Genomic DNA, 22,865 nt, shown 5'->3' with positions numbered 1-22,865 from the left:
GAAGACCTAGACAATAAGTCTCAACCAGATTGATGTATCTGATGATAAATCCTAATGCCTTACATTAAAATACCATCCATATTAATCATGTGCACAATAGTAACTCCTGAGCCAAATTATTATTGCTGCTTTTTCTTCCCACGTACCCCTTTTTCTGAAGTAAAAAGGGAGCTCTGGACGGCTTTCCCTTTCGTTTGTGAAGTGAGCTTTGAGGTTTGGCAGCAATTCTCCTTTTCGTTTGCTTGTTGGGACTATTCTGGTCACCAAGCAATGGAGTAGCCCATGAGGAACAGCCTGACATGCTCGATAACGCCACCACCTGAAATTTCGATAATTCAATATTTGGTTCACTTGCAACAATGGAGTTCAGTTCAAGTCTGTTTATATGTATCTAAAATGAAAACACATCTCTATATATAAGTTGCATATATGTAGAGAAAACAACTGCATGCTAGTTTAGCTGATCCCTCTCAAGCAAACGATTGGATTCACCACTCGATAGATTATTTGTACCTTGTGAATCATGCAGCGGATGAAATGCTTCATGGTGAAAATGGGCCATAATGAATCTCTCCACGGCCCACTTGAGTCAAAGCAAATCTCTACACGGCTTAATCGGACTTTGATTAAATCTAGCCATGCAAAGTTGGGGCTTCAACCAGATTGTGGCACGAAGCAATTGGGCTGCGAGTAAATATCCGCAGCGTAACTTGTTGTAGTCAAATCAAAGATAAGTAAGAAGGAGTTAAATAAGTAGTTGACGGCCCACCCACGATATTAAGGATGAGGCGTCGAGGATCCGCTAATGCAAAACTTGCGGTGGAAGTTAACCGTGACGTGCACAAGGTATTGAAGTGCGAATATAAATAGCGCCAGAGCTAAATGTAGAAGGGGAAGAAAACATTAGATTAGCAGCCACAACGATTTACATCTGAGAGCACCAAACCCAAAAGCTCCTTATTCTCAAACACTTGACCTAGTAGACTGGCAATTACATTATATCCCCGACGAGATCTTTCATTCCTGTTCAACTTGATCTTAAGTTGGTGAAGGAATACCTTCGCGAATTTTTTTGCACCAACCCCAAATGCGGGAGAGGCTTCAAAGCTATAACCAGAGACTGGTTCGACTTGTAAGGCTGCAAACATCACAACAGTCACGTCGATCAGCACGTACACTACAATAGGTAAAAAAGTAAACAGATATATAGAAATTACTAGCTAAAAGTATTACTTAAGAGATATTGGCATGCATGTACCAGATGTAGAATGCGAATATGAAAACAAACAAGAATGCAGACACGTGTACAAATAAAATGTGATTTATTTATAATCAAGCGCGGGGTTACAATCTTTGTGAACTCCTCTGATTCTATCTCCGTGTATGACTTGGCTCAAGGGTGACGTGTACTTGATCTTGAAAATTTGAGTTTGATTTGGATTTGGATTTGGATTTGATGAAGGACGAGCGATTTGGCCGCTTGATGATTCTTCGTGGGCTTGAGTTTGGATTTGGATTTGATGAAGAACGAGCGATTTGGCCGCTTGATGATTCTTCGTGGACTTGAGTTTGGATTGGATTTGGATTTGATGAAGAACGAGCGATTTGGCCGCTTGATGATTCTTCGTGGACTTGAGGTTGGATTTGGATTTGATGAAGAATGAGCGATTTGGCCGCTTGATGATTCTTCATGGATTTGATGATCTTCGTGGACTTGATGATCTTCGTGGAGTTGAGAGACTTCGGGATTTGTCGAGAGTGATCTTGCTCAAATGATTTTCTCTCTTCTTCTCCTCAAGTCTAAAATCCTCCCTCTCTTCATGTTGAAAGGGGTATTTATAGTGTCAAGGTTTCTATTTTGTAGAATATTTTAATGACACTAAATTAATAAATTCTTTAATTGTATAATTAAATCAATATGTATTTTCTGATTAATTTAAAATTAGTTATTCTCATAACTAAATTAAACAGAAAATAATTGATTTAATTATAACCATTAAGGAATTTATTAATTTAATCAAATATCCGATTACCATTTTGAATCGTCAATGACAATCAATTTTCCGATTTACGTCGGAATCACGTAGCTTCGATTACGATCATCCGTTTATGTGCTGACACGAGTTTTATGCGGATCCGCACCAACTTTGTTGACTTTTGGGCCACGTGTGCAATTTTTTCGGGCTCTTGGTCGATTTAATCATTTAACGAATATAATTTACTTCATTAAATTTCATGTGTCTACAAATGCCCCTACTTCAAGTCGTGCTGCAGACATGTCGTTGTCACGTGCCGAAAGCGTAGCTTGAAGTACGCACTTTGATTTGAAGAATTTGTGGACTCATTTTTTTTTACGGTTTCTTTCATGATAAAGACTCTGACAATAAGACAGCTAATTTATGATTTGGCCATGGTGACGAATCTAGTTTTTCATAATTCTATCTGTGATGGACACTTTGTTTATGTTCCACTGCTGTCTGCTTTCATCATTTTGATTATTATTGCTAGCGTATAAAGTTATGCAGAAGAACTTTGCTGGCGTGCTCACTTTCCAACCCAACTTCCAATTTCTATGCATAAAGAACTTGTAGCCGTAAGCATCATTCCTTTTTTTTGGTGGATATTATGATTTCTTATTCCTTGAATCCAACTCCACCAGTATCAATTCAATGATCAAGCTGCACTACACGGTCTCTTTACAATTTATAGCACCAAGCCACCAATGATTCCATTTACTGAAAGATAGCACCAAGCCACCAATGATTCCACTACCTCTATTTTTTTTTTAGTCATCCGCTCCAAGCAACTCTTTAAATAACTTTAAATCAGTGGACAGTAGTGTACCATATCTACAAGTGCACGGATTGCACTCTCCGAAGAATATGTTTTGGGTCTCCTCTTCTGGTATTGGCGGTGGTGGAGGCGAGAAGTCTAAGCACAATCCTTGAATAACTTGTTCATATGATGAAGCAGACATGTCTTGAGAGGTGAGCTGGTGGTACTCCACAAGTTGATGAAGGCATCGGTTTTCTCTAATCAGATTTGCGTTCTCATTTTCTAATCTTGATTTCTTAGCTAGCAGTGCCTCCAATTGAAGCCTCACCAAATCATCTTCCTCAGGTCTCAATCTTTCAGCCTTTAGCTTCTGCTCTTTACTCAGAGATGCTTCAGAGGAGTCAGTCTCACTTGCAGCTGCAAGAGCAGTCCTCTCTGCAATAACCTTGGCAACAGGAGCATGAACATTGGAAACTTGAGCAACACGACCAGAACAATATGCCTTTTGACTTCCAGAGCTCAAATCTTGCCCACCATCATTGCCAGAACCCTTACCAACACCACTTGAAGATGGTTTTGGGAATATGTCTAAAGTTGGATTCTTAAAGCCTCTTGTTGCAGCTGCATCCACACTGATTCCGACTTCTAACTGATTTGATTTGGAAGGTGGATCATCCTTCTTTGACTTGCCGATTACCATCTTACATTTTTTTTTCTTCCTGTCATAATCAAAAGGTACTTCATGACAAGCAAATTCGGACACTACTTGTCACAACTCATGTCACACTACCTACCACACTGCTTTCTATGAATATGTTGTAATAAGAAGAAATGCAAAGAAGAAGAAGAAGAAAATGACTAGAATAATGAACTTTTGTTTATTGTTATGTGATCTTGAACTTCTCAAATCAACTAATACGATCCAAATATAGACACTCATGTTGTCGTATAGATTACCTCCAGTTACACTACTTGTCACATTACCTATCACACAACCTATACACTAGTTATCTGTGTGTCACACTGCCTATTACAATATCTATCACGCTACTTGTCATAATAGAAAGTTAGTGTGGCTGGTAGTGTGATAGGTAATGTGACGGGTAGATCGGAGCCATGGTACCAAATCTGAAACACAAGAAGGGATGAAAGATAGAAGGGGTTGAAATTTGGATTTCTGATGCCTCTATGTTTCTGTCTCCCATACCTCCCCCCCCCCCCCCCCCCGCCGTCATCGCATTCACCAGAATACAAAGATTCCATGATGTACTCATGGATCGATGAAGAGGTTGGACGACCTCGCCCTTTGATCTGGATCGTCGACGTTTTGAAGGCTCCTCGACCTCCGCCTAATGTCTCTGACATAACCCTTGCCTTTGCCCAGCGCCGCCAATGTTTAATCTTTCAACGATAACCCACTAATGTCGGAAGCTTAAAACGGCGTCAGAACCAGCAAAGCCGTCTGGCGGTGCTCCTTCCTACCCTAATACAACACCTCGTTGCAACTTAGCTCTGTTGAGAATTTTTTATTCTTGATTAATTTGGAATGAGAATGCTGATCTATCTTTGAGAAAGTAATGGTTAGAGGCTTAGAGCTAGGGTTTGTGATTTTTTTTCAATCTTTGAGAACAGGAAGACAGAATATCGAAGACGATAAACGTTTGACTAGGCTATTACGTATTGACACATAAAGTCAGAACCAAAAAAGTACAAAGAGAAAAATAGGCTATTTTGACTAGGCTATTAAGTATTGACACATAAAGTCAGAAAAAAAAAAGTACAGAGAGAAAAATAGTAGGAAGTAAAAGAGATGCTCAGATTTGAACTGTAAACCCCTCAGTTGCCAAATGACATACTTAACCAACTCTACTGCTGATGTAATTGTTTACTTGGCTACTTGTTTTTTGACTTAATATAATTAGTATATATGATATATAAAAATAATATATATCGTCACCGACATAATAGGAGCATAAATTGTGACGTTCCTAATGATTCTATGTCATATTCTTGCTCTTTATTATCTCTTATTTCGTGTGTTTTAGTTTATTCTATTAGAGTAAGTGTTTTGGAAGAGCTTAACTCGAATATGTGTGATTTTATAATGAAAACGTGTTAAGTATTAGAAATCCATATTGAGATATGATTTCTTGCTAGACTACGACTCTACTTTCCTATTTTCGTTCTTTCCTCATTTCTAGCTTCCTTATTCTTTTTAGGAAAGACAAATCCAAGAGGATTCAAGATAAGGATTCCCATCCGAAGTTGGACACTTGCATAGAGTTGGAGAAGGATTTCCAAGGTGTAATTGAAGATATTTTCATGCATAATAAATTAGAATATCAAGAAGGATGAAGATATACAAGAGAAGCCCAATCCTTATCAAAATTAGAAAATCTATCAAAAATCGTAGTCCAACTTCGACGGACTCTCCAGGACAGCTTAGGACGAGTCAGAAGCATAGAGTTGGAGAAATATTTCTAAGGTGTAATTGAAGATATTTTCGTGCATAATAAATTAGAATATCAAGGAGGCTGAAGATATATAAGAGAAGTCCAATTCTTATCGAAATCAGAAAAATCTATCAAACATTGTAGTCCAACTTCGACGGACTCCCCAGGACAGCTGAGGATGACTGAGATAACTTTCCATATATGGATGGATATCTCTAGAAGTCTAGTTTCCCTAGGATTTAGAATCACATCAATATCTATTTTATAGGGGAAGTTATGACGGGAACATTGCACGAAGGTCGAGTGGGCTCGGCTGAATTATCTCAACCATTGATTTTCATTTAATCTAAGGGTTGTGAGGAGAAGTTGGTGCCATGTTTTCTATTATATATAGAGGCACAAATCAACATTAGAGGATCATCAATCCTTGCGCCAAGTACTAGCTAAAGGTCTGCCGAAACACATACTCATCACAAAGAACCATAGTTCTGAATTCATCCAGCACTTCACCATTCTTTTGCTCCAAAACTCGAAGCCTAGGATGCCAATTCCCTTCAAGATCTCGTGCTACATTTCTGTGAAGCCTCGGAGGATATCTTATAGTGTATACGATGAACTTATGGTTTAGATTTCAATTTCTATTGTTCTTATTCTTGGATGATTTCTATTTTGGTTTTGTTAAGTTTACTATGATTGTGTCTATGAGATTATATGTAACTTCCAAATTATATATTTATGAATGAATTCAGTTTTGATCTATGATTTTGGGTTTATGTCGTGAGTTGTATTTGATTGACTTAGAGATTGTTTAGTTATTGTGTTTGCTCGGAGTATAACATGATATATAGGTTGTTCGATTAAAGACTTGTGTAATAAACATGACTCTCTTTACTTGCTGCTCTGAGTACGTAAGTTAGGTTGATTGTGTTAGATTTTAAGTAAGGCTTGAGGCAATGTTTGTATGTGTTAAGTGTCTATGTGATAGGATAACCTCATAGGACCCTAATTGCAAGATTGAATCTTGTTTTCATTTCTCTTATGTTATTTGTTTTGGTGATTTCTTGTGTGTTGGTTGATTGATCACATGTACATAGTAGTTTAGGTTTTATTTTATGTTTAATGATTGAATCCAAAACTTATAAATTCTTAAAACCAATATGTGAGTTTGATGTTATGTGGTTCTGTGATTCATCCCTGGTTTGGATCCCCTGCTAGTATGATACCCTTGTTTCTCTATGTTACTAATGATTGTTCTACAAGGTTAATATTGATGAGCAATTCTAATGCTTCCGTCACCACTGGCACAGGCCAAATGCCGGCCCTGCTGATAACTGCGAAGTACATCTATAAAGTTTCTCATAATCCGAACATATTATACATTTGGCCATATTATTAGACTTTCCCAAATCCCAATTACAGTGTACGTGTGTTTCTAATGAACAAATTAGAGGGGAGCCTATATGTTGGAGCCTGGAGGGTATGTGTGAAGTATGGTTGCTCTCTACCGATCATCTCGTAATCGTTGAGGTCCGCAATGGCTCAACCTCAGGGGAAAAAACTATAGGCCGATTAATGTCTAACTTGAAACGATGATTTGCTTTTTTTCTTTGAGAAATACTTGAAACGATGATGAAGAAGTATTGAATAATTAATGACCATTCGTCACTGAATTTCGCCTTAGAATTTGGCTGGCAGAAAAAGAAGAAATTAAGTAAACGAAAGAACGTTGTTGGGTGTGATATAATTTCTATTTCAAACTAAGAAAGAGAAAACGCAAAAATGGCGGCAAGAAAGAACATATAAGAGAAGCTAATAATCAGTTATTACTAATTAGTGTATGATATTAATCACCACGAGTTCTTCAATGGCTTCTCCAACAAAGCCGAAAGGTACATCTCCCTAAGCTCAGGGCCTCGATCAAGCTTCCTTCCAACAACCCACTTCAACTTGTTGAATCCTATGCTCTCGATCAACGGTTTATAAGTCTCTTCAAATTGCTCACCCACACAGAAAAAATGGTCCAGCCAGAACAATCCCCCAGGCCTAAGCACTCTGTATACATCAAACAAAGCAAAATGAAGCAACGTCGTCGGAATCCAGTTACTGAGAACGTGCATCGAGTGTATGATGTCCAAGGTGTTGTCGAAGAACGGCAGCCTCTGCGAAATGCTTATGTAGAGAGGAATCACACCTCTCGACGCAATGAAGTTGTTGAAAGGGCCGTTCAAGTTCATCGACGTTGTTACTATTGTTATGTTCCTCTCTATCATTCTCACGGCGAACGTGGCCACTCCGCCGCCAACGTCGAGGCCTATTCGAATACTACCGCGGGGTTTTGTGGCCAAGACTTCGTCTATGCCGAAGTGAAGGCCGCCTCCTTTAGGGCTTGCCCAGCGAGACTTCTCGTTCCCTTGGAGGTCGAAGCAGTCTTTGCAGTCGGAGAAGCCTTTATCGTTTCGTTTTCTGTTGACGAGGCAGTTGTAGTTCTTGCATGTGTAGGCTGTCCACACCACTGAGGAGTCGGACGGCGTGGTCCATAGGCTAGTGGGGAGTGGGTAGGGCTCGGTGTACTCCGGTTGGGAGGCCGGCCGGCACCGGCGCCGAGGCAAGGGCTCGCAGCCTTTGAGGAGGAGCTTTTGGGCTAGGAGCTCGTCGTCAGGACACGAACCGTCGACTTTGTATGACATGTAGCGGCGGAGGTCGTCAGGGAAGAGTGTGCATGCTTTTCCAACTGGAGGGTAAATGGTGTCGGAATCGAAGTTGGGGTTGAACCCGAACGGGAGTTCGTGTCCCGAGGCAAATGCAAGGAACTCGGTTGGGAGGTCGGATTCTATGGTGGTGGTTTCCTCGACGGTGTTAGCTGTAGTGGTGGAGAGGGGTTTGTAAGAACAGGAGGAAAAGGACGAGGAAATGAACAAAGTGGTGAGGTTTGTTAAGAGGAGAAGGAGAAGGAAGAAGAGGTTATTTGAGGAATGCGACTTGAATATATCATGAGGGGAATCCATGGATTTGTGCTTCATTATTTTGGAGAGGTCTCTTAGAGATGAAGGTATACTAGAGATTGAGTAGGAACAAGGAAATCGACTAGTGTTGGGTATATATGCTTTGAGATTTACACCAGTAATCAACTAGCGTTTATTTATGTAATAAAGTAATATACTTAATCCATATAGATATTAGATAGTCCATTCTAGTGCATGTGGATCTGAGAATCTGCATTCAAAATAATAATAACAATGGTGTTGGGATAGAGATCCGCACAAGAAGGCACAAGAAGGTAAAACTTGTCAGATCTCTAAAGTCAAAACTAATGTACACGAGTTAGGACATTGAATCAGATTCAAAGTAATTGAACATCATATCATATATAGATGAACTTATTACGATGAACATGCAGCTTCAATAAGCACGTGGAACTCCTTATATTTTGCGTCAAATCAGCTCTTCCACATAGTGAATCGAATTCAAAGAAATCTACTGATAGGAGGAGAACGTGTGACTTCTTAATATATATATATATATATATATGTCATATTTTTATTCTTTGTTACTTCTTATTTAGTGTGTTTTAGTTTCTTTTGTAGATATATGTGTTCAGGAAGAGCTTAACTCGATTATGAGTGAATTGATGATGAAATTGTGTTAAGTGTTAAGAATCCTTGTTGAGATATGATTCTTTATTCGAGTAGGATTCATCATTTCCTATTTCCTTGTTTCTAACGTACTTATTCTTATTAAGAAAAGCAAATTCATGTTGGAGAAGGAAAGACAATCCTGGTTGTGCAAGGAAAAAGGAGAGATTGACATCAGTTTCCTAATAGGACAAGAGAGGTCGTGCGGTATAGATGGATTCCTATTGGGAGTTAGAGTTCAAATCCAAGATGGAGATTAATTTCCAAGGGGTATATGAAAAGATTTTCGTGCTTATAAATCAGAATTATCAAGGAGAAGAAGATATGCATTTAAAATCTCAATCTATGCAAGAATCAGAAATCTGTCAGGATTCGTATTCCAACTTAGACGGACTCTCCTGGACAGCTCAGATCGAATTAGAAAACGTGCCATATATGAATAGAAAGCTCTACGAATCTATTTTCTGTAGGATTTTGAATCGCATCATTATCTGTTTTCTAAAAGGAGTTATGACCGAATATTTACTTGGAGGTCCAGTGGGTTCGGCAGAATTATCTCATCCATTGATTTGCTTTTGATCCAAGGGTTATGAGGGAAAGTTGGGGCCTTGTTTCCTATATATAGAGGCACGAATCTACATCAGAAATTATAATCAATCCTTGCACCAAGTACTAGCCAAAGCTCTACCCAAACACATTCATCTTCCCAAGAACCCTAGTTCCAAAATCAGCCATCCTTCACCATCTTTTCTGTCCAAAGCTTAGAAGCTTAGGATATCCATTCCATTGAGATTTCATGTACCTTCTTGTGAAGCCTTGGAGAAATAACTTAAACTGTATACGATGATCTTCATCTCTTGTTTTCCGTTTTCTAAGTTCTTGTTCTTGGATGATTTCTTTTTAGGTTTTGTTAAGATTTATTATGATCTTGTCTATGAGATTGTTTTGGATTTTCGAATTGTGTATTAATACAAGGGTTTTCGATTTCTATAAATGATTTTAGGTTTTATGCCGTGTGTGTTTTTGCTTATACTTAGAGAATTTTCAGTGTGTTCTTATATTGCATGTGTTCTTACATTTGTTTTATTCACTGATTATTTGCTTAGGTTGTTATGTATGCCTGACAACTTAGCATGACTATCTAGGTTTCAGTTTGGACTTGTGCTATGAACATAGTATATCTACTTGTTACTCAATAGTTCTTGTTAGGATTAATGTGTTATATTTCTTGTGAGGCCGGCACCAAACTTGAATGTGTTAAGTGTCAATGTGATAGGATAACCTCGAAGGATTCTAATTGCATGATCGATTCTAGGTTGCTAGAGATACTTTCGGCATGAACATGATTGAGATTGGAATTCTTTGCGACTATTCATACATTATTTATTTTGGTGATTGCTTATGTGTTGGTTGGTTGATCACATGTATATATTAGTTTAGGTTTTATATTTTCTGTTTTTATACAATCCTAAACTTATATCAAAATCTCTTATATCTCTTTGTCAATTCGTTGTTAAATTTTTGTGATTCTTGCCCTAGGTGGATCCCCAGTTTGTGAACGATACCCTCTTACTTTATACTACTAACGATGCTTACAAGGTTATTATTGATATCGAGTAATCGAACTGATCATATGCGTCTTGCAATTTGATTTTAATATATAGAAATACTAATTTTAGCGAACTACCTCCAGTCTACACAGAAACCAGAGAAATGCAGGCTGATATTTCACAAGAATTTGAGGATGATTATGCACACCTCATAACTGAAAAGATAGTGTTCCCTTCTGAAACTACATGGTGTACGTTCCAAATACAGTTAAAAAAAATTCATTGCTACACCAAGCACAATGGTCATATTGTTATTCAAGTAACTTTTCTTTGATATCAAACTTCTAAATCGAAGTGTGAAAGAATATAGCTTCTCACATGATCATAGAGCCAAAAAAAAATGAAAAACTTGACTGATGATGATAAACCTAATATCAACATCACCACATTGTAGATCCTTACCAATAACATCTAAGGAGCACCTTCACTGCAATTTATTTACCTAAAATTAGTCTTCTAACCATCAGTATTTGTATCAAATAGAACTTCCTAAGCTGCTGTGTATAGAAGCACCTTAAGGGAAAAATTCCATTTTTTATCACAAATTTCTTAGTCAATGTGCTAAAAATTGTGCTTAATCACTACATGAAAAATTATCAGTTTCATCTTACATAAAGGGTTGATGGTTTTCAAACTTACCAGAAAAGTATCGTCACTTTCTCCAGAAACTTTTAGCACCCCATTTTATATAACACTGTAGAACGATAATCTGAAAACCAACAAGAGAATGCAGACACGTGTACAAATAAATGTAATTTATTGAATATCAAGCGCGGGGTTACAATCTTTGGTGAACTCCTCTGATTCTATCTCCGTATGTGATTTGTCTCAAGGGTGACATGCACTTGATCTTGAGGATTTGAGTTTGATTTGGATTTGACTTGATGAAGAACGAGCGATTTGGCCGCTTGATGATTCTTCGTGGACTTGAGTTTGGATTGGATTTGGATTTGATGAAGAACGAGCGATTTGGCCGCTTGATGATTCTTCGTGGACTTGAGGTTGGATTTGGATTTGATGAAGAATGAGCGATTTGGCCGCTTGATGATTCTTCGTGGACTTGAGGTTGAATTTGGATTTGATGAAGAATGAGCGATTTGGTGGCTTGACGATTCTTCGTGGATTTGATGATCTTTGTGGACTTGAGAGACTTCGGGATTTGTCGAGAGTGATTCTTGCTCAAGTGATTTCTCTCCTTCTTCTCCAAGTCCCAAAAAAATCCCCTCTTCTCTTCATGTTGAAGGGCTATTTATAGTGTCAAAGTTTCTATTTTGTATAATATTTTAATGACACTAAAATAATAAATTCTTTAATTGTATAATTAAATCAATATGTATTTTCCGATTAATTTAAAATTAGTTATTCTCATAACTAAATTAAACAGAAAATAATTGATTTAATTATGACCGTTAAGGAATTTATTAATTTAATCAAATGTCCGATTACCATTTCGAATCGTCAATGACATTCAATTTTCTGATGCAATTCGGAATCACGTAGCTTTGATTACGATCATCCGTTTATGTGCTGACACGGGTTTTATTCGGATCTGCATCAACTTTGTTGACTTTTGGGCCACGTGTGCAATTTTGTCGGGTCCTTGGTCGATTTAATTATTTAATGAAGATGATTTACTTCATTAAATTTCATGTGTCTACAAATGCCCCCACTTCAAGTCGAGCTGCAGACATATCGTCGTCACGTACCGGAAGCGCAACTTGAAGTATGCACTTGATCTTGATAATTTGTGGAGCTAACTTCCGAGGCTCCGCAAATTTTGTAGTAATTTTTCCATCATATGTTTTAATCAGATGAATTTAATTTTGAAAATATTTTCATCCACCGAAAACATGTTTGAAAGAATAAATTGAGTTGTCGAACAAATTAAAAGTAGCGTGCTCACTTTCCAACCCGACTTCTCTTTCTTTCTTTTTTTTCATTTTTTTTTTGTTTTCACTCTTGTCGGCCTCACTCTTGGTGTTATCAATTACCTCTTTTTATAGACACACATGGAATGCTTTTTTTTTTTTTTTTTTTTTTTTTTTTTTCATCAACTTTCAAGACGCCACCTCATATTCCTTGTCTTTATTATTTACTTCATGTCTATCAATCTTGATCAGCATCTTTTTCTTTTCACGTTTTTTTCTTCTGCCAGGATATTGCTTCCGTATAACTTTTGCCGCTTTACTTGAGTGTAGCAGCTCCTCCCATGAGTTTCATCATTACTTAGCATGTACACCACCGAAAGCACTTCATTCATTTTAATTTTTTTTCTTGGGTGGTGGTGGATAAAGTCATCATTATGTTCACTCTCCATCCATTCCAACGTGCTTCCCTTAATTTCCTATCTCCTTGATGACTTTTTTTTTTCTCTTTATAAAGGTTTCTTGCCATTGCTTAGAGGAACACACTCCGGGCTTACTCTTTAAAATCTATATGAAATTTTGGATGGAGAATATGTTCAATCTCTTTGGTCTTGAGATCAACATGATTGCCCTGCTTCTTGCAAGTTTTGCTTTGTTGAACGCTATATCTATGATGTACATTGCATTGCTTGCTGCTTGTATTAATTTGAATCGGCAGATTATACGTAAGTTATGGCCAGTATTTGTCTTCCTGTTTGCATCCATTCTCATTCATGAGTATTTTTCCATCTGGAAGAGTACTTGGCCACCTAAACATCCTGATGCAAATCCACGTTGCCATGATTGCTACACAACCTTAACCGTGTATTTCAGTTACTGCAAGTACTGCTGGTTAGGAGTTAATGTTGATGATCCCCGAATGCTGATTAGCCATTTTATGGTCTTCATGTTTGCTTGTTTCAAACTTTGTGCTGATCATTTGTCAAGCTGGCCTGCCGTGTAGCTGACAGTTGCAATTGTCTAACTCTCTTAGCAGGATCAAACTTTGGATATGCGGAAACTATTGGGACCAAGTAGCTGCCGCCAAACGTTGAACGTTGAAGGGCAAGTGCACCTAGAGTTGCTTGAGCTTGAGAGATCACAGTATCCATCCTTCTCCAGAGCAGCAAGGTCCTCACGGGCCTCAGAGAATGGTATTGATGAAAAGGTGAAAACAAATCACATCTCCTCAGCTAATAACTTCTTCATTGGAGCTCCACCTGCTTGCACCGAAGACCTCCACCCCAACTCAAAGGTCAACGGCTCTTCCCCTGTTGAGCCTCGGACATGACCGAGAGGCTGCTCTGCCGTGGCTGGAACCCGGCCCTCCGGCGCTGATTTGTGAAGACTGCAGCGGAACGAATCCGGATTCGTCGTCGGTGAGCACATACACGTCTTGAGGGGGATGGAGCGGAGTGGAGGATTTCTCCCCTGGATGGTGGCAGTTGGTCATGACCTCCACATGATACTATGATTATTGGCTCAGACAGAACCAGGATGAGGATGGCTTCTATGCTAATGATCAGGATGACTATGACGATGTAACCGATTTGCTTCCTGAGACCTTTGATCTTGTGTTGGAGAGGACTTCTCTAATTTTGAAGCAGCTCAATTTGAAGAGTTCCTCTAGTCAACTCAGACTGAAGATAAAAATGCAAAGGTAGATGCGAGTGCTGCAGTTCTGAAGAATGTAAAGCATTAGAAGATAGACGTCCCCAGCTGGTGGAGCCAAGGAAGTATGCAGAGAGATGTGATTCGGTCTGATGAAGAGAGAGATGAGGAAGAGGATGAATGAACAATTATGAATGAACCCGGGTGAGTAATTTCAATGATTGAATCATTGATTGATTGTGTGCGGGCGTGCTTTAGTGCACTTGGTTCCTCTTTTTTTTTGGTCTGATTTTTTTGACTTTTGTTTGACCGATTTTGACTTTTTTTTTTTGGACTGATTTTGAGTTTTTTTTTTCATGGACTGATATTGATTTTTTTTGTAGGATTTTGACAACAAATTTGAGCGTTGCGGTCAATCTAACCAACCGACTCTTTTCGAAACGCGTTGATTTCTGACAGATTTGAAGAACGTAAACGACCTAATCGCTTCACTGCTCTCAATTCATAGACTTGACGGCAGTCAACAAAAGTAGATTAGGCTTTATGCATCACATTCAACATGGAGGTTTTCAAGAGTTTGAAAAACGTAAACGACTTGTTGATCCGGAACAGAAGAAGTGCCAAATCCGAGAGATTCCAGAACTGAGAGCCGATTTTGAAGAACGTCGGAGCAGCTTCAAGTGAAAAAGAAGAAGTGTCAAATCCGAGTGATTCCAAAACTGAGAGCCAGCTTTGAAGAACGTCGGAACAGCTTCAAGTCAAAGAACAAGTGTCAAATCCGAGAGATTCCAGAACTGAGAGCCAGCTTTGAAGAACGTCGGAACAACTTCAAGTCCAAGAAGAAGTGCCAAATCCGAGAGATTCCAGAACTGAGAGTCAGCTTTAAAGAACGTCGGAGCAGCTTCAAGTTTAAAGAAGAAGTGTCAAATCCGAGAGATTCCAGAACCGAGAGCCAGCTTTGAAGAACGTCGGAACAGCTTCAAGTCAAAGAACAAGTGTCAAATCCGAGAGATTCCAGAATTGAGAGCCAGCTTTGAAGAATGTCGGAACAGCTTCAAGTCAAAGAACAAGTGTCCAATCCGAGAGACTCCATAACTGACTGCAACAGAGATTGAAGAGGCAAAGAAGTTGCGAGCCAGTTTTGAAGTACATCGTAGCCGCTTCAAGGGTTTGACCTGGATGTGATAACTGACTTGAATGATCAAGACTTGCTCCTCCTTTTTTTTTTCTTCAATCATCTTGTAATCAATCGATTTTGAAATAAGAATTTGTATGATTGGCAGACAAACCCTTATTTTTATTTTGATGTGACTGAACTTAAGATTGTTATTCTTAAGCTGCCTACGTATCCTTCTAAAGAAAGAATCAAGTCATCACGTAGTTCAAGGGTTATTTTTTTTTTCTTATGCAGTTTAGGCTCGTGCAGACTTGGAGCATACTTTGTTTTTTTTTTGTTTTTTTTTGTGTCTTGTGCAGTTTAGGCTCGTGCGGACTTGGATCATTTTCTTTTGTTTTCAAGCATAATACTTCTTCAAGAACTTGCCGTTGATGGGACCGATCCTCAAACCGTCTTCCGCCACAATTTTGTAAGCTCCATTGGTGTAAACTTCTCTGACGACGTAAGGGCCATCCCACTTTGACTTGAATTTGGAGCCAGACTTATGCGTCATAATGATGGGTCTTCGAACAGCAAGGACTAAATCATCAACTTGAAATGACCGTGGTCGAACACCTTTGTTGAAGGCGTGTGACATCCGAGCTTGGTAGCATTCCAGGTGTTGTTGTGCGTCAAGCCTCTTCTCGTCCAAAGCTTCTAACTCTTGCAGGCGCAACTTGACATTTTCTTCATTTGTGAGACCTTCTTGCAAAGCGATTCTCAATGACGGGATTTCTTTCTCTAATGGTAACACGGCTTCGACACCAAAGACGAGAGAATAAGGTGTAGCATTTGTGGCTGTCCGATACGTCGTTCTGTAAGCCCAGAGAGCTTCGCCCAATTTCTCATGCCAATCCCTCTGCTTCTTGCTGACAGTTTTCTTCAAAATGTTACATAGCGTTTTATTGAATGCTTCTGCCAATCCATTTGCCGGAGCGTTATACATCGAAGAGAAGTGGAGCCTGAAGTTAAATTTCTTGCTCAACTTTTCGGTTGTGGTATTCGAGAAGTACTTGGCGTTGTCCGTGATGATGCATCGTGGTATGCCGTAGCGTTGTATAATGCTTCCAGTAATGAAGTCCACAACATTTTCTTTCTTTATTTCTTTCAGCGGTATAGCTTCTGCCCACTTTGAGAAGGAATCTGTGGCTGCCAGAATGTACATATGACCAGCCGATGATTTCGGAGTGATGGGTCCAATTGCATCCATTCCCCAGACATCGAACGGGTGCGAAGCAATTGTCGGATGCAACGGCTCAGGTGGCTGATGAATGAAGTTGGCATGAAACTGACAAGCTTGGCATTTTTGTGCATACTCCATACAATCCTTGACCATAGCAGGCCAATAATACCCTAGTCGTCTTACTTGGAAATGTAACTTTGGCCCTGACTGATGTGCTCCACACACTCCAGAATGAACCTCTTCCATGGCTTTCACCGCTTCATCCTTTCCCAAGCATCGAAGGAGTACTCCGTCAAACGATTTTCGATATAAAATTTCTTTGTAGTAGAGGAAGCGCGGTGCTCGTCGCTTGATGCTCCACTTTTGCTTCGAATCTTCGGGAAGCTTGTTGTGCTCAAGATAGTCGATAAAAGGATGTCTCCAGTCTTCAACATCAATGGTGTGAACTGACACTACATGAGAACTGGCACACTGGAGTGAAGGTTTTGTTGTCACGACCCACCTTTGGCAAATTGGGATGTCCAAAATTTCGTCTCCAGACAATGCCAAGGTCGCCGCCAAGTTTGCCAATGCGTCTGCCATTTGATTTTCTTTCCGTGGCACATGTATGAGTGTAACATTATCAAAGCCCTTCAAGAGTTGTGTGGCAAGTTGGAAATAAGGTACCAAATCTTCCTTTTTGACCTCGTAATTAGTGAGCAGTTGATCAATCACCAATTTTGAGTCTCCATATACTTCGAGACTTTGGATTTCAATCTCTAACGCTGTTTGCAATCCCATGATCAAGGCTTGGTACTCTGCGACATTGTTGGAGCACAATTCCCTAAGGGTGAAAGAATAAGGCAATATCTGCTTTTGTGGAGAGACGAAGATAACACCAGCCCCTGCTCCGTCTGCCCTAGATGAGCCGTCGAAAAACATCTTCCAAGTAGGGAGGACCTCTGCAAGGAAGACTTCCTCATCCGGGAATTCATCTGAGATTTCCCAATCCGCTGGAATAGGGTGGTCTGCCAAGAAGTCGGCTAACGCCTGCCCTTTCACTGCTTTAGCGGGAACATATACGATGTCGTATTGGTTCAATAGTAACGCCCACTTAGCCATGCGTCCGGTTAGAACTGGTTTCGATAATATAAACTTAAATGGATCGGCTCGTGCCACCAAATGCATTGTGTAAGCTTGCATGTAATGCCTCAACTTTTGAATGGCGAAGACGAGTGCAAGACACATCTTCTCTATCGGCGGATAATTTAACTCAGGTCCGGTGAGGGTCCGACTTAAGTAGTACAAGGCTTTCTCCTTTTTGGCTTCATTTTCTTGGGCAAGAAGGGCCCCAAGTGATCTCTCTTGGGCCGCGATGTAAAGGATAAGAGGTTTCCCGGCGATAGGTGCACCCAACACCGGAGGATTCGCCAAGTATTTCTTTATGCTCTTAAAGGCATTGCGACAAGATTCATCCCATACAAATGGAACATCTTTCTTCATGAGTCGACTGAATGGTTGGCAGCGGCCTGCCAGGTTCGATATGAACCGTCTGATGAAGGCAAGTCGTCCTTGGAGGCTTTTTAACTCGTGCAAATTTCTTGGCTCTGGCATTTCCTGGATGGCTTTAATTTTGGATTGGTCTACCTCGATGCCTCGGTGCTTCACGATGAATCCAAGAAATTTTCCGGAACTGACACCGAATGCACACTTCAAAGGATTCATTTTTAACTGGTATTTGCGTAACCTGTCGAATACTCTTCGTAGATCTTGCAGGTGATCAATTCTTTTCTTTGTTTTGACAACCAAATCATCAACATAGCATTCTACATACTTGTGCAGCATGTCACCGAAAATTTTTTGCATAGCGCGTTGGTACGTTGCACCGGCATTTTTTAACCCGAATGGCATGACCTTATAGCAATAAATTCCTTTGGGAGTTCGAAATGCAGTGAGTTCCTCATCCTCTAAGGCCATCCTTATCTGGTTGTAACCTGATGATCCGTCCATGAATGACAAAACCTCATGCCCGGTTGTCGCATCCACCATGAGCTCTATGATTGGTAGAGGGAAATCATCTTTTGGACATGCCTCGTTTAAATCACGAAAATCTACACAAACGCGGATTTGTCCGTTCTTCTTCTTGACAGGAACAATGTTTGCGATCCACTTGGGATACTGAACCTCTCTAATGAAGCCTGCGGCAATCAACTTATCAACTTCTGCTTCAATTTGAGGAATAAGTTCTGTTCGAAAACGTCTTTGTGTTTGCTTGGTCGGCCGAGCCTCTGGTTTGACAGCAAGTCGATGAACTGCTACTTTTGGATCTAGGCCGGGCATTTCTTTGTACGTCCAAGCAAATACATCTTTGTACTCGAGCAACAGATCAAGATGTTCTTTTTCTTCCACAGAACTTAAAGACGCACTCACAAAAATAGGTCTTGGGTCTTCTCTTGTTCCCAAGTTAATCTCCTTAAGTTCGTCCATGGTGGCTTGCCCCCCGTCTTCAAGTTCGGAGGAGTTTCGTCTACTTCAATTTCAAAATCTTCATGATCGTCTTCCTCTACGGCATCTGCTTCTGCCACCGTGATATGATAAGAGGTTTGGACAATGTCATCCTCATCACCATTACTGAGGCCGCTATCTCCTTTTTGGTCAGTGAATATGATGGTATGTTGCTTCACTTTGAGTTGATCCGTGGAATCCACTTCCAACACACAATGTCTCTTCATGCGTGACGGGATAAGACTTCGGATTTCTTTGCTCTCCACTCGGCTACAAGTCATTTTCCTCTTACATATCTATCGTTCCTTAGGTGCTTGGATCGTTTCCAATACAGGCTTTCGCGGAATGCCGTTTGACTGTCTCATATCTTTGTCTGAACTTGACATCCTTTTGAATACGGAAGACCGAGTGGTTGTACTACCGATGCGATTGAAGACTGAACCTCTACTTGCTGCTATGTTTACACGGTCAAAAACTGACACCCTTGTGGTTGATCCTTCAATAGGTTCTGATGTTGTTCTTCGGGGATCTGGACGAATGCGATCGAACGACGAAATGCGAAGGGTTGACTGAACCTCTTGACTATTTTCCTCAACTACCTCTACACTGATATGTTGCACATTGGCTTGCTCCGCCCTTCTTCTTCCTGAAATTCTGATTTGCTTGCTCGAAGCGAAACCGAGACCAGCTTTAGAAGAATCAAATGTCGCCCCTTGCTCTCTTAACTTCTTTTGTGGCTCATCGAGCTCATGCGCCATCTTTGCTGCAGCTTGATCGTCATTTTTGCTTGATGAACCAAAATTGTATCCGGCCTTTTCTAAAAGCTTGTATGCGTTAGGATCGAACCCTTCACTCGTTCGTTTCTCGGGCAACAATCCATGTTCCGTCTTACCTTGAATTGGTTTGACAAACCCCTTTAGTGGCTGCTTTGTAGGATTTCGGTTGCTCACTTTTATCAATGGCAATGTTGATTCCTCTCTCAACAACTTCACATCATCCTTTTCTAATTTTCGTGGACACTCTTGTGACTTTGTCCCCACAAATGGAGATTCCCCCTCCCTTCGTCTAGACTTCGGAACATAGCGAAGGACCGGAAATGCCTGGCTGGATTTTCTTTCCACATACGATGTTTCTGCTTCAGATGAGACTTTTTGCGATACTTCACCATGAAGCTCAATGTCTTTTGATTTGACACCATTCTCCCTAACTCTAGCGGCTTTCCCCGTAGAGGGTACTCCGACCGGAATGACTTCTTTCATTGATTCCTCATCTGTGTAGAATTTAGAATCCGCAAAGTATGATTCAGCTTCTGTGAATGGTTTGGTATCTCCTACAACGGTTTTCACACCTCCGCGATAGAACTTGAAGCATTGGTGTAAAGTGGATGGCACGATGCCATTTTCATGCACCCATGGTCGTTCCAACAACAAGTTGTACGAGGTCTTTGCATCGATGACATGAAACAAGGTGTTTGATTTTAGCTCTCCGATGTCCATGTTTAGTCTGATCATTCCTATCGCTCTTTGTCCTCCTTGGTTGAAACCTTGAATCATGAGACGACTCCTTGATAACTCATCCACATTGATGCTGAGTTGAGACATGGTTGACTTAGGCATGATATTTACTGCTGACCCTCCGTCTATGAGCATGCGATTCAACTTCCGCTCCCGCATGTACCCTGTCACAAAAAGAGGCCGATTGTGTGGCTTAGAGCCCAATTGGAGATCATCGTCTGTGAAGTGAATGTTATCACAATATGCATCACACGCGCCACATTCGTTCATGCTTGTGGAGTGTTTTCCTACGTCGATGAGCATTTCCACAAGTGCGCATCTCGTTGATTTTGGCAATTGCATCAAGTCAGAGGGGCTAAGTTGGAAAGGTAGACTCTCCAATTGTTTCGACGCCTCATTTTTCTTTAACACTTGGCTTGCGCCTATTTCTCTTGCTTCAAACTTTTCGTCTCCTTCGGAGCTAACTTCACAACTTGTGGCCATTGAAGTGACATTCGGTTGTTTCGTCTCCAAATGTCCTCGTCCATTCTCCTCCCGTCGTGGAGGTGATTTCTTCTGACTTGGTCGGGCAATTGGTGAATTTGACATCATACCTTTGCGAGTTCTTCTTCGGGTGACCAATATCCATCCTTCATCATCGGCATTAGAGGCAACTTGAAGGATAGGTGTGGAAGCAGGACATTCTTTAACTTCTTTGGTCTTCTTATGTCCACGCGCCTCCTTTGTGGAATAGAATGATGCTTTCATCGGGTGAAAAAGGAGTGGAACTGGCTCGAACGACCCGAATGTTACGGTAGTGCAATTAACTTCCGCAACATCATCAACGTCCAACTCAATCTTCCCTTGCCTGGCGAGGTTTATTATCAAATCCTTGAGAACAAAGCACTTCTCTATAGGGTGACTAACGAGGCGATGGTATTTGCAATACTTCGGATCGTTAACTCGATGCATTTCTTCTGGACGTTTGCACTCTGGAAGCTCTATTATCTTGTTCTCAAGCAGATCCTCTAACATGCCCGCCACATCAGAGTCTAGGAACGGGTACGTCTTCCGCTCCATCTCCTTCAACGTGCGTTTACTCCTATCGTAGGTTCGAGGAGGTTCCACCTTATTGAACTCTTTCTTATCCCGCGTAGAGATCTTAACTGGTGCAGTATTGATGACCATTGATTCTTTGGAAGGCTTCTTCACAACCTTGTCAAATCTGCTTCCGAAGACTTTGTCTTTTCGTTGGTCGATCAGGGTTTCATTCTTTCCCTTATGACTTGCCAAGCTTAGCTCCATGTCGTGGGCTCAAGTAGCCAACTCTTCGAAAGAACGAGGTTTGATTCCTTGCAAGATGTATAGCAAATCAAAGTGCATGCCTTGGATGCACATTTCAACGGCTGACACCTCTGATAGTCGGTCCTTGCAATCAAGGCTAAGTGAGCGCCATCTATTGATGTAGCCGATCGCGGGTTCATCCTTCCGTTGCTTCGTGTTAGTTAGCTCCATCATGCTCACCGTCCGCCTTATACTATAGAATCGATTAAGGAACTCGCACTCCATTTGGTCCCAACTGTCAACATACTCCGGCTCTAAATCTGTATACCACTCGAAGGCATTTCCCTTCAACGAGCGAACAAACTGCTTGACAAGGTGATCGCCTTCTGTCCCGGCGTTACTGCAAGTCTCCACAAAGTGGGCGACGTGTTGCTTTGGGTTCCCTTTACCTTCAAATTGTTGGAAATTTGGTGGCTGATACCCCCGCGGCATCCTTAAGCTGTCGATCCTCTTAGTGTAAGGTTTGGAGTAAGTGAGAGAGTCATGAGAAGGACCTCCATATTGAGCCCGAATTGAGTTGGTGATGATGTCCTGCAATTGTTGGAGTGATAAGGAACCAAGCGATTCGTCGTTGTTCTTGGACGTTTCTCCCTTTCCGTTTACTTTGCTCCTGTCAGGCGACCCCTTGGTGGAGTTCTCATCATCATGATCTCCCAACTTGCTATAAAGCTCAGCGATTTGCACGTCCTTTTCTTCAACCGTTCGGGTGAGCTTTTCAACCATCTCCAACAGATTGGAGAGTTGTTCCTCGATTGTGGATGTCCCCGTCACCAAGACCTGCGCATTGTCAGAAGAGGATTCATGTGTCATAGAATGAAAGTTATCGTCATCTTCTTTGGGACTTCCATGGTGTGATGCCGTGCTTGATTCGTCATCAGAGAAAACGTCTTCTAGGATAGGGCCATCTTCTTTGGGACTTCCATAGTATGATGCCATGTTTGATTTGTCATCAAAGAAAACGTCTTCTAGGATAGGGCCATCACCGTGAACGTGTAGAAGAGATTGCTCACTTGGCTCCTTCTCCTTTGACACTTTCTTCTTCCCACTTTGAAAGGCATGCTCTATTGCTCCCAAGCTCTCCAAGGTGATGACTGGTTGACGAGGCTTACTAGCAAGTGCCATGAACGTCGTGGGTTGAGCTCTGGCCACGTTCCGGGTGACAAGGGCAATCGGTTCACTCTTTGATTTTGATGATGTTTGTTTGGACTTCCTGACCGGCT

General features: G+C 40.8%; 1 protein-coding gene across 1 annotated transcript; it reads right to left on the bottom strand.

Moving 5' to 3' along the window:
- Window positions 1-7,075: 7,075 nt before the first annotated feature.
- On the bottom strand, window positions 7,076-8,248 carry LOC126797895 (probable methyltransferase At1g29790). The gene has a single exon (XM_050524656.1). The coding sequence runs from the start codon at window positions 8,246-8,248 to the stop codon at window positions 7,076-7,078; it is 1,173 nt and encodes a 390-aa protein (XP_050380613.1).
- Between the last annotated feature and the right edge of the window lie 14,617 nt (window positions 8,249-22,865).

Source organism: Argentina anserina, chromosome 1, assembly GCF_933775445.1.
Source record: "Argentina anserina chromosome 1, drPotAnse1.1, whole genome shotgun sequence".
Lineage (NCBI taxonomy): Eukaryota > Viridiplantae > Streptophyta > Magnoliopsida > Rosales > Rosaceae > Argentina > Argentina anserina.
The sequence above is the reverse complement of the archived record's forward strand: the minus strand, read 5'-3'. Positions and strand labels throughout refer to the sequence as shown.